The 13,386-nt window shown below is 36.3% G+C and overlaps 2 protein-coding genes across 2 annotated transcripts in view; both read left to right on the plus strand.

Annotated features, from left to right (window-relative positions):
* The window catches only part of n4bp2 (NEDD4 binding protein 2), a 38,453-nt gene extending 36,462 nt beyond the window's left edge, over positions 1-1,991 (plus strand). Inside the window, exon 16 of the mRNA XM_041274929.1 lies at positions 731-1,991. Within this exon, the coding sequence (XP_041130863.1) occupies positions 731-776 (46 nt within the window). The 3' untranslated portion in view covers positions 777-1,991. The remainder of the gene's footprint in view (positions 1-730) is intronic.
* A 900-nt stretch (positions 1,992-2,891) lies between these two features.
* Positions 2,892-9,042, plus strand: LOC121329348 (rho-related GTP-binding protein RhoH-like). The gene is made up of 2 exons (XM_041274917.1): positions 2,892-3,171; positions 7,788-9,042. The coding sequence occupies exon 2, from the start codon at positions 7,995-7,997 to the stop codon at positions 8,565-8,567; it is 573 nt and encodes a 190-aa protein (XP_041130851.1). The 5' UTR covers positions 2,892-3,171; positions 7,788-7,994; the 3' UTR covers positions 8,568-9,042.
* Positions 9,043-13,386: the final 4,344 nt, after the last annotated feature.

Here is a 13,386-nt window from a genome sequence, read left to right on the forward strand (position 1 = left end):
ATCCCCTGATCTGTCAACAACTTTGTCCCAGAGTTCTTTTGAAAGCACCCTGGTGCTCATAGTTGAGTCTTTGCTATGAAATGCGCTACCTAGCAGAGGGGACTTACAGGAACTGCTGAATTTATCCTGAAATCATGTGAATCACTACAATTTAACAAGGTGGAGGCCACTTGGTGTGTGATTTTGAAGGCGATTGGTTACACCTGAGCAAATTGCTATTACAAGGGGGGTGGACACTTATCCAACCAAGCTATTTCAGTTTTTATTTTTAATCAATTTTCTACAAATTTCTAGAAATTTTTTTTTCACTTAAGTTGTTGGGTAGGACGTGTAGATAAATGAAAAACAAAAACACGATTTTAATGCATTTTAATTCCAGGCTATAAGGCAACAAAAGGTGAATGTTTATCTATAGGCTCTCTTTCTCTCTCTCATTCATATATATTATATATATATATATATATATATATATATATATATATATATATATATATATATATATATATATATATATATATATATATATACACACACACACACACACACACACACACACACACACACACACACACACACACACACACACACACACATAAATGCTGTAGGCAATTTGTATAGCTACCTTTTCACTAAATTTAAGGTAAACCCTAAGCAATGAGTAATGTAAACTTTCAGAAGCAAACACTTCCAATTTATGTGCTTTTTTTTTGTTGTTTTTTTTGTTTTGCAGATTTACTGAGCCGAAACCTGGCCTTGTGCACATCTTGCTAAGATGAGGGGTACAGGATACCAGCAAACCAACTTCTTAGTATTTTGAAGTGAATAAAAACACAGGTGCACACTGGTACCTTTCGCCCTTTCGCTGCTGTGTTTTATATATGTATAAGAAAAGGGGAACCTAAGTACTGTAAAAAAAAAAAAAAAAATTCTCTCTTTTTAGGGTTTATGCCACATTTTAGAGTCCTTTGTTTCATTTCATTTTAAACATTTTTTGAAGCTGTTTTAAATTATATATCTCACACACACCTGGAAAGGTTCTTCTAATTCTTTAAAATAAAACATTAAAACCAAATGAGTATCGACACCCAAAGGTATTCAAATTTATAATTAAAACAAACAAAAAAATAAATAAATAAATAAACATAACCCTGTAAATGCACGAAGTAAATAATGTATATGATGCTGTCCTGATGTTAGACAACCCTGTTGAAAATCAAGTTGTTTTCATGACACAATAATTGCACAACCATTCACATGCAAATCAATGTACCGTTATAGTCCTGGACATTATCAAATGAACTGTGCCCCTTGTAAGGTGCTACAGTATCTGCTTTGTTGATTCTTCTTTGTATGTATTATGTCTTATGAAGGAAGTGTACTACATGTCTTTGTAAATGGCGTTTCAGTCACGTAGTCACTTCAGTCGTAATCCGAAATGTATTTCCATTATTGCTTTAACCCTAATGCTTGCTTTGTTCTCAAAATATGGTTCTGTGTAATATGGCAGGGAATTGGGTACCATTTTATTTTTTAACAGTTTGTCAGTGTGTTTAACTTGATTTGTTTGTTTGTTTATGCTTTTAGTGTGTTTTGAAGATATGTTTTAGTTTAATGTAAACCCAGCTGGTGCTAAGATTATGTGAATTCGATTGTGGGAAAGCATAGATGATACAGCCGATGCTCAGTACCAGTGCTTAGTGGGTTAGTGTGATATCCTTGTAAAACTTTTCTAAAGCAGGGTTTGAACATTTAAACTCATGTTTTATGGACCAGATGTACTGCTATAATTAACCTACAATGGAATATATTATAGTTAAGATGTATTTACCTCATTTGAGGACAGGCTACTTTGTAATTTTTGGAGCATGTATAACTGACATTTTAATTATATTGTCATGATAACTTACTCTAATTTTGTTAATCGCAAAAGTTAAGTCTGAATGTAATATAATCAAATTGCATAACTATAGCTTCTGTTCTGCCCCCCCCCCAATTTAAGAACAATTAATTTTGGTACTTTTAATGGGTTAAAGCCAAGGATCAGTCATGATGAGATGATCTTTTGCTTTTTAATTATGCAGTACAATATATGTATATTTTGGGAAGGGAATATTTTTTTAACTACTGATTTTGTTCTTTTGTGTAAAACAATAAATATGGTTGGTTAAAGTGGGGTTTTTATTATTTAAGACTAAAAGATCTAATCTCTTGTTTTGTGATTTTATTGTGTCTTTAAAAGAATTTAGAATGTAAAGATTGTATCATTTAAATTGACTAGAATTGTAAGATGCTAAAATTAAAAATGATGTTCCTTTTATCTGTGTTCGTGGTAATGCACGTTGACTGCCAAATTCCCCAATTCCTATATATCTAGTCAATCAAAAATTGTGTGTGGGTGTGGGGGGGGGGGGGGGGGGTGTTATTCAGTAAAAAGCGCTTCCTATGTTGAACAAGGTGTCATACGGGAGGGGGGTAGGGTGGGGGGGGTGGGGGGGGGTGGGGGGGGGGGGGGGCGTGGAGGAGGGGGGGGGGGCGGGGGGGGGGGGGGCGGGGGGCCCCCCCACGCGCGTGGGGGGGGGGGGGAGGTGTGGGGTGTTAGGGAGCGGGTGAGGGGCTCGGTGAGGGGGGGGGGGTGGGGGAATGTGGGTGGGGGGGGGGGGAGGGGGGGGGATGGGGGTGGGGGGGGGGGGAGGATTGGGGCCCCCCCCCCCCCCCCCCCCCCCCCCCCCCCCCCCCCCCCCCCCCACTCCCCCCCCCCCCCCCCCCCCCCCCCCAGGGGGGGGGGGGGCGGGGGGGGGTAGAGACAGGGCCCCCCCCCCCCCCCCCCCCAACCCCCCCCCCCCCCCCCCCCCCCCCCCACAGAGAAAGGAAGATGCTGCAACGACACAGCACTGGTGTTATACATGCGCTTTCTTGTACTTAAGACGAACTCGCAGTGGAGAGAGTTTAAAGTCCATCCAGGTATCTATCCAACATACAAAGATCGCAGCTTCCAGTTTGAAAGTGAATGGGATTAAACAGTTTGAGGAGAAACAGAGTACACAATACAGATTGACTCATTTGTAATGAAAGTGCATTTAACACAGATTATGTTGAAATTGTTCTATGAGCAGTCCTGCATCCGCATCTTGCATGCTGTCAACATCCACTGCTAAAGTTACGGAGTGAGAGGTAAGACAGTTTTGTTGTCCATTATCTCAACACATTTTCACATTTTTATACTTCTTAGTGTGTTTTGGTCTTTACTATTACAGTAACAAAAAGATCAATGCCTAAAAGCGATTTTAGATCACTTGTAACGTAGTTTTCTGCACGTTCTATTATCACTTTAAAAAATAGAATAAAATGATCTTCCAGTATGATCTTATGTTGTTTAATTAAGAACATGCCAAGTAAATTTAGCTTACACAATGAACTCTGCTTGTTACTGTGTATGATCTTTATAAGTGTTTGTTTTAAAAAGTTACAGAATTATTGCTGTTCATTTGAACGCATAAAGAAGTAAGTATATCATTTGGGACTGCAGCTCTTCTCTAGAGAAGTGATAGTCTATTGCTAGGTGTAATAATGTGAAGGTGGTTTTCAATATTTCCACTTGTTTATTGTACAAGGTGTGTAGGTGGTTTGTCTTGAACTAATGCATAATTTTCCATCCATAAAAAGTAGCATTATTTATACACACAGTAAATTCACATTTTAAATATGTCAAACTAATTGTCAGGAAACAGTATAGTAAGCTATAATTAATCATGCATAAAATGGTGCATAAGGCTTTGTCCCTCACCGTTCCAAATAAACATTTAGATTTAGTTGAACAACATTACAATACTTGCATTGAACTGCGTGAAATCATCGTTTATATTTGCAATTGTTATATTCGTTAAAAATATGTTCAGGGAGATTTGTGAAAGGATAATTGGAAATATGCTTACACACTTGGCTTGGAATATAGGGTTAGAAATATACTACCAAAAGACTTACGGTTCATCTTTTGTGTGTTAGGTACTTGTTGATTTTGATACAGCACTCCATTGTTATTTAATGATATGACAACTGAAAGGTTGACAGGAAATTGTATAAAGTATACTGTATAAGGGTCTTCACTGATTTACTGTTTTTAGTATTTAACTGAGGTGTAAATTAGAAATAACAAGGGAGCAGTAATGTCAGACTGTGAAACCTGCAGGGGCTGGTGGGTAACGCATAATAATAATAATACATAATTCTCAAATAATCATATTGATGAGAGAAACACCTGTCTAAATAAAAATTGGTGGCCTGCCAAAGGGCAAACGAATCTATTTTGAAAAGGCAATTCTTTGGTGTAGTGATACACTGCCAAGCGTCACTTTTCATGCATGGAACCCAGGTTTCATAAGGTCTGTGCTAATTTGTACAACCAATTAGGGAAAAAAACCCACTTGTGATTTTCAAAACCTTGTTCAGTTTTATTCTGACTGACTTGTTTTCTTCGTGCAGCCGTTGTTCTGTCGTTTTTAAAAACAGGTGTATCCGTCAAACAGAGTTTAGAGGAGACCCCCCCCCCCCCCGACAGCGCTACTCAAAAACAAAGAAAGGAAATTCAATTTAAGCTTCACTGAAAAATTAAGTTAACCAGGAAATAGATACCATTGATTATGAATGCTAAAAGATAATATCAATTACCATTAATTTTGTATCGTTTCACTTTATTACCCTAATGTTATTACTGATAAACTTGTCGTTCTTTCTTTAATATGAGGCAATGTCCTGCTAAATTAGGAACACTATGAAGCATTTAAAAAAAGCCAACTAATAAAAAAAGCCAATATAGTTCTGTTGGTTGAACTTTTATATTGCAGATCTGCTATAATTATATATGACTTACTGTACTGATTAACTGAATAACTGTATATGTCTGTGGGACAATCCACTAAATATTATTTTCCAACTGACTTGAAAAGCTCATTGATGACTTTGATTTCTGTATAACTTTTATATAATTAGAATCTGTTTAGGCAGACCTTGCTACCATTGTAGTGTGTTTGGTAAATATGCTCTCTTTCTTCGGCCCTCATATTAAATGACTGGCAATGGAATTCTCATTGATGATAATAAAGCTTCAATACTGTAAGCCGCTGCCAGTAGTGATTCATTCATGAGATACTAACATTGAAATCATTTTAAATTCACAGTGTGCCTTAAACAGACTCTTAAAATACAGTTTATCTACATTTACTGTAAACTACCTTCTATTTATGTGATGTTAATTTAATCTAGACTTGCGATTAAACGGACATCGCTAACTTAAATGGCTGCTAATGGCTTGCTGTACTGTGCTTCGTTTTGCTAGTGGATAAAAACAAAGGTTGAATATTTTGAAACTTGAAATACCAAACCTAACTTAAAAACAGTTTGTTTTTAAATAAAATTCCCTAAAGAATGACTGAAAAGTTTCAGGAAGATGACAGTGCTGTGTATTTTATTTTTTTTATTTTTTTTAAACAAAGATTATAAAGCCTTATAAAGCCAGAGCAGTGTTTTCTGTCCAGCCCGGAAAGTGAATCCAAGGCTTTAGATTAGAGCATGCAGAGGTACAAACAGCATTCCAAACAGGGCTGCTCAGAACCTCGAAACAAACGCCGCTAACCAGGAAGCATGGCCTTGGTTTTTTATACTACACAGCAGAAACCAGATACAATGTTGTTTAATTGAAAGGTTTGTACAGTACAGACGAGCATAATCAACATCTACTGTAGATTAAAACAACTTTTCTCTGAGCACCATCTGTATCGCAGTAAATGGACACGCAATGATTTTTCCCGTAGGCCCACAGTAATGGGCACAAAACATTTTAGAGGAACCGTACACGTAGTCTTACAATATGCACCAGGCTTGCTCTAGAAAGGGTTTTCTATCTAACAAAGGATTCTATGCTGAAAAATGCCTTTAAAGACCGGTTTGTTACTTTAGCAATGTTGTACAAGTGGGTTACAATTAATAAATTGTTTTAGAAGTATTTTAAAGATAATGTTCAATGCAATGTTAAGGAAGTCTTCCTGAGAGATGATTAAAAAAAAAAAAAAAAAAAGTGAGGAATTTATGCATTTCAATTTTTGAGTTTTGAATTGCTTTAAATAAGAGATGCAGATTGATAGTATAGATTCTAGATAAGGAAGTGGCAAATTATCTTCCTAACCCAGGTTATTTTGAACACTTTGGTGGTGGTTTGTATATTATACACCATCACAACCTTTGCAACCAATTGGAACATTCAACATGCCCTGTACACTACAGCTCTTCATTTCTGTAGTGTGTGCATTTAGATGCTCATTAAAACAAGGTAAGACAAGAGTACAAAGGAGTACTCTGAACCACTGCTTCTCAACCCTCATCCTGGGGCCCCACTGGGTCTGCTGGTTTTCATTCCAGCTGAGTGCTTAATTAGACCTGTTTACTTGTTTTCAGCTGTTGAAGAGTTGCAGAGTTCAAGTTATAACATGTTATAGCTAACTTGAAATATGCAACTGTTAAGAGCTGAAAACAATTAAAAAGGTCTAATTAAGCAAATTCTCAGTTCAATTAAGGGTCTAGTTCAGTAATTGAGAGCTTAGTTGGAATGAAAACCAGCAGACACAGAGGGCCCCCAGGACTGGGGTTGGGAAACACTGCTCTAACCACTTCTCCAAACACACGCTAACCGATGATGTGTTTTACTGTCGGTGGGTTCCATGGGTGAAGTAGTCAGGCGCTTTTAGTCTCTGAAAATGGTTGGACGCATTTTATACATGTCTGTCTAAATATCTGCCTGACTGTCTTGATATTTAGAAAGTACGAAAATATGTCATTGATGTACGTGCGAGTCGATTGATCTGTTTTATCATCTGGGTTAAATGTATTTTGCTTACTGTTTCACGAGGAGTTTTTTGGTCAGTGACAGTCAGAATGAGTAGAGGCTCTCCATTATTTACTAACTTCACTTCTAAAAAATCCATTATGTTTTGCCCCCCTCCCCCCCATGCTTTATAAAGTCTAAATATAAAACACAGGCATAAGGTGGGAAAATGAACACAGTTACTACTAAACAGCTTCAAAAATATAATTGATTTTTGGTATATGCATATATATATGGATTATATATATATAGATATTAATATATATATATATATATTGATATATATATAGAGATATATTTACATAAAAAATAAGTTTTTTCTTACAATGCTGTTGATATAAAGCGTGGGTCAACAGAGATGTTGTCACTAAAGGCAAGCAGTTTTCTTATGCAGATTTCTTTTGATGGACTTCAATGGGTTGTGTCCATTTAGTTTACGAGGGCTTCCTATAAATGATCCTTCAAAGAGAGCAACGCGCCACACCTTTTCTGTTTTAAAAAAAGTAGGAGCTCATTCTGTTGAACTTTAAAATAAATCGATACCCACATCTTCTTATCTTGATTTGTTTTTGTAGGTGGCATGTGGGAGGGTTGGGAGTTAAATGATGTATATTAAAAAACCTGAAACTCTCTATTAGGAAACAAATTGAAAACCATATTAATCTGATTGCTCTTGTTGTATAAGATAATTGAAGTTAAACTTGTCATTCCAGTTGTTGAATCAAAAGAAGATAAACAGGAGCATAGTCACAAAACGTATTATTTAATGAAGAACTTATTTAATGAATACTACCAGACGTTAACTTTAATTAAGTTACTACTTGCATTTTTTTTTTTATATACATGGTTCCCAATTTGGACTTTTTCAACCTGGTATTAACATATTTCTATGTTTTTACTTAATCTCTGACAGAATCAACATATGAAGAAAATAACCATTTGTGGATGTGTTCAGTGGCTGCTGTTTTAACTGGTTCAAGGACTTGGCGTTCTCCAGAGGAGGGAAGTCAAACAGGTGGCATTATTATTATTTTTTTTTGTAGGTACCAGGGAGAAGTTACATGATTATTGAAAGCTTACTTGCCCTGTGAGACATTGTGCCTCCGGCACAGTCGGGAAAATGAACTCCATTAAATGTGTCCTGGTTGGTGACACCGCGGTTGGAAAGACTGCCCTGTTGGTGCGATTCACCAGTGAGACCTTTCCAGATTTGTACAAGCCCACAGTGTACGAGAACACAGGCGTGGAAGTCTTCATGGACGGAATACAGATCAGTCTGGGGCTGTGGGACACCGCAGGGAATGACGCCTTTAAAGGAATCCGTCCGCTGTCATTCCAGCAGGCTGACGTGGTTCTGATTTGCTACTCTGTGACCAACTACACCTCATTTGTGAACATCCGCCACAAGTGGATCAATGAGGTCAGGAGCTACCTGCCCAAAACCCCGGTGCTGGTGGTGGCTACCCAAACAGACCAGCGGGAAATGGGACCAAACCGTGCCTCCTGCATCACCCCTGTCGACGGCAAGAGACTGGCTCATGATATCAAAGCAAAGGGCTACTTGGAGTGCTCCGCTCTCAGCAACAGAGGAGTACAGCAGGTCTTCGAATGTGCCGTTCGCACTGCAATCAACCAAGGGAAAAAACAGACCAGAAGGAAGCTTTTTGACATAAATCAGTGTACAATATTTTAAAGTTCTCTCTTTGTTTCAGCTCCTGGACATACTAAAGATCTCTTCACTTCTATTGTGGACTAATTAACTGTGGAATGTATACACAGACACAGACTGTTCTGGAACATCATTGTTTTCTGCTGTAACAACTTTCAAGAGCTGCTCATGAATGCTATAGGCAGGCAGCGTTTGGTTCTATAATGTATTAATCAAACTTGTATCTTCTGTTGAGTATTAAGAACTTCTTATACTGCTCACCTCTCCATCATTTCTTGAACACAAAACATTGTAGTAATTTTATACACACCTTGTCACTCACATGGCTTTACCATGCCTGCCAATGCATGTTTGTTTACATTACAAATGTAAAGCTTCAAATGACGATAAGGAGATTTTACACCACGTTTTATGTACCTTGTTAGAAATGTTGTAATAACATCACTAATGTGAGTATGTATGATATACATTTACAGCTAATTAAACACATTTGACAGATTTTGCTTTTTTTTTTGTTTGTTTTATAATAAAAAAAAAAAAAAAAAAAAAAAAGAAAACTTACATAAGCTCGAACAGAAAATATACCTTTGGCATAATGGTACTATTCCTGTACTTTTCCAGTTATTTAATCAAATAAATAAATACAGGAACCTATTCACAAAACCTTATTTTGAAGAACATTTTTTGAAGAGCGTTTTCTCTCAGATGAAACACTGCTAACCGTTAATAAAACAGCAGTAAAAAGGCTTCATATACCTCACTGCAAGTTGGATTTAATTAATCAGAATTGAATTTGAAGAAACAGTGCCTGGCGAACGGCCGGTGAATGCAAGTAACACAATGTGATTTTAACAGTAGTAAAGGTTTTTAATGGGTGCCAGACAGTATACAGCTGGTGGTATCAATAGATATGAAATCATGAGCTTTTTATTTAAAATATAAATTCTTGTTTTCAAAACGGTGCATGCGACTGTATAGAAACACGGATCTTTAAACAATTTATAGTACCTTAGTTCAGGGACCTGCAGCTGTAAGATCAGAAAGGACAAATGAGAGGAAGAGCTAAAACTGAGAATGTTAAGAAATATTTCCTCTGTGTGAAGGAGACTGGACAGAAATAGCAGGTATGTTACACATTGAGCCGGCTGGTCATTTATTTCGTAGTCCGCTGATGTACATTTGCAACCCGTGCATGTTTCCAACATTTAAAATCGCGATTGTCAATATGTACGTTTGGTTACATGACCTATTGGGTATTTTTTTAAATCAAAATTCTCTTGCCATCTAAATAAAACAAGTAAAAATATTTTTTTACGACAATGAGATTCATTCCCATATATTTGTATTAAAGCAAAGAGGAATAATACAAATTTAACCATATTAAAAAAAAAAAAAATACAAACTTTAACCTCTCCTTCTCAGAACCCAAGTTGTTTCCTGATAGCTGTTTACCGTTTTAAATGTTTTTTCTGCTCTGAAATGAGCTTCAGAATAAGATATGATATATAGTTTAAGATAGAGATTAATTTACAATTAGTAATAAACAGATCTTGAGAATGAGAAAGCCAAAAGGGAGCTTTAGCTCAGTAAATCTGCCTATAAAAAGATACTGCAATACCTTATATATTCCCCTTTCTATAAAACAGAAGCACTGGGAGCACTCTGTCTTCACTCACACCATTCAGAAGTGATGTGTGGTAAAGTATATAATACTCACATTTTGTATTTATTTATTTATTTATTTATTTATTTATTGTCCTTTAAGTGTAAACTGTAATATACTGATTACCCGCTATTTATAAACATTTTGTTTACACTCTGATTATACGGTATATTTCTGTGTACAACTGAACATGATTGTGAGCGCAGGCATGTTTAAATATTAACTTATATCTCGGACTGCTGTACATTTTTCCAACTCTATAGTATAATAATAATATTTTTAAGCTAACAGCAATAAAGGAAACACCCAATTTTATGTAATTCACTCTAAAATACTGCACGCTACTTCGCTTCGTCACCGTGATACACATCAAAATACAACCTCTGACTGAGGTTTTGCGCTCAATTTAACAGGAAGTTTAGCCAAAACCAGGAAAGTAAAAAGAGAAACATAATTTAAAGTAAGGAGGCAATTAAGCATTTAGCTTCAGCAGATTTCTAATGTCAGCATTCAGTTTTTTTTTTTTTGTTTTTTTTTTGCAGTATTTTAAATAGAACATTAGGCTATGGCGTGTATTTTCTGTCTCTTCCTCTGTCTCTTTCTGAAAGGGCTATTTAATAATTATAGAGCGCACCTCTCTCCTTCCTTAACCACTCCGAGAATTAGATTTAAAAAAAAAAAAAAAAAAAAAAAAAAAAAAAAAAAAGTATTTGTGTAAATTAGTTGACTGAAACAAGTAACAGATGCTTAGTACTTGTATTTAAAGAGTGTTCTTCTTGAGTATCAGTGCAGTAAGTGTCCTTTGCATTGTATGTTGTTTAATACTGTATGTTAAAAGGACAGTACAGTTAGGATGGGCTACACTGTTGTTCAGTTTAGTCATATACATGGACCAAAAGAAATAAATGATTATCTGAAATTGATTCTGCCCTGCTGGAAGTCTTGCATGTTAATGATTGTTTCAAACATTTGTTGCATTTTAAACTTGTGTTTTCGTGTAATTAGTGAACAAAGTAGGGTGCAGCTGCCAAAAGAGGTCCACTTCCTTTGATGGCAATCCCTTATTACATTTCTGTACCTGTCTGAAAAGGAACTGTTACAAGTTACTGAAAAATGTAATCAGATTACAATAATGTGCTACATGTAACACTGTCCCTTTCCAGCCTCCTACACTCCCATATACATCTACTCACTTTATTAATCAGCCAGGAATTAGATTCAAATTCAACTTTAAAAATACTTTACGCCACGCAGATGCTCATGTACTTATTTCAGCCTGTTACTAATGATGAATACATGCTGATAAACGGTTTGTTAGCTGTGGAACACATGCTGAGTAAATGTAATGTCTAACAGACTGCTGGAAACCTAAATGCTGCACAGCCTTGTGTTAATGTGCAGTAAAGGACACAGGTGCATTCTGCCCTGCTACACACATCCTCATTAGAGCTGTGCTGTGAGGAAGCACTGAAGGTGGCAACCACTAATTAAAGCCAATAAAGGAAACAATAGCGGGCATGCTAGAGTGAACAGACAACACTAAGAGAGTGTTCATTCAAAGCACTGCAATTGGGAGCCACAAATAAGTACAGGTATGTCACATTAAAGGTGATTTACTAATATTATGCCTTTTTCTGGGAGAGCGTTCTCAATGAAAAAGGGTTTGACTGTGTGGAGCAATGAGGGAGTGGGGTGATTCTCATACCTGCGCACCATCAAGGAGCAGAGGGCTGTGCTATTGTGTTGTACAATCAGAGACATTGGAAGTGTTATGTCAGCAATAACACAGGGTGTCTCTGGTGTAATGAGTCTCGAGGCGAAGCCAAGTGCATTCTACACACCAGAGAAGTGATATATTATAATAACTGCATGTGTAGCATTGTAGGTAAGTTTTGAAAAAATATATATATATATATATATATATATATATATATATATATATATATATATATATATATATATTATATATATCTTTTTCAAAACTTACCTACAATGCTACACATGCAGTTATTATAATATATCACTTCTCTGGTGTATAATTGTTATTTACTTTCATAGATTTTATACTTGTATACAATGTATCCATCCGCTCCCAAAAATATTGAAAGGCAAACCCCTGCCCCCTGCTATTACATATATTTTACACTCTGACATTGAAAGCTGGTGTTCCTTAAACACTAATTGTACACTGCACATCTTACTTAAATCAATAATAGGTCAATATTTCTAGTTTTAAGGAGGTGAAGAGCAGTATGTGGTTTTGAATCGGGTTATTATTGTGAACAGGGTAAGGTATTAAAATTAGAAACACATGGCTCATTTTACCACTGTTTCTTTTTTGTACTATTGAACAACTTGTGATTAAGGGCTAGATTAATTTAGTAACTTAGTAACTTTATTGGGTGTTTTTCTGTTGTGAATAAACTGTGCTAATGTCGATCAGGAGTAAAGAGCTTTGGAGAATCTGGCCCTGTGTTTAAAGTTATGGAAAACAGTCATGCTTATATATGACTTAGAATCATTTGTGATATTTTACATTTGGGCTTTAGATTATAGTTTCAATGGCAATACCTCAAGGCATTAATAAAAGGATCATAATTAATAATGATTGTCTCCTTAAAAAAGTCCCTTCCCAGGAATGTACCAGCTCCTGCCCCGTGGACACATAATATTAACCACAGTACAATAAATCACAACAAGTAACAACCCTGAAGGTTGGAATTAAGAGCCTATACTTTTTGAAATGAAGCAAACTTATCAAACCAACCTACTGCTTTTCAGCCAGTGGCTCTGCTCAGGCAGGAAATGGTTCACTGTGACATGGCAGCCCAGGCCCTCACACCAGTGAAGAGGAAGGTTTACACTTTGGCAAACCACAGAGAAGTACAGTACATCTTACTAATCATGTTAAGCCTTCAATTTTTGCATTTTTTTAGTTGCCCAGATGACGATTATGTTATTGCTTTAATGAAGCCAAATACAATACAATGATACAAAACAGCCTACAAATAAATAAATACATTTTAGCCCTTTGCCTCCTTAGAATCCAAACACATGATTTATGGATAAAAAGGCAAATAAGTCTTTTGCCCTCTGTTTACTTAGTGAATAAGAAGTGTACTGTCGTGAGGTGTATGAAATTCAAATCATTGACACCATACAATATCTACCTTAGACCAA

Source organism: Polyodon spathula, chromosome 2 (genome assembly GCF_017654505.1).
Source record: "Polyodon spathula isolate WHYD16114869_AA chromosome 2, ASM1765450v1, whole genome shotgun sequence".
NCBI classification, from domain to species: Eukaryota; Metazoa; Chordata; class Actinopteri; order Acipenseriformes; family Polyodontidae; genus Polyodon; species Polyodon spathula.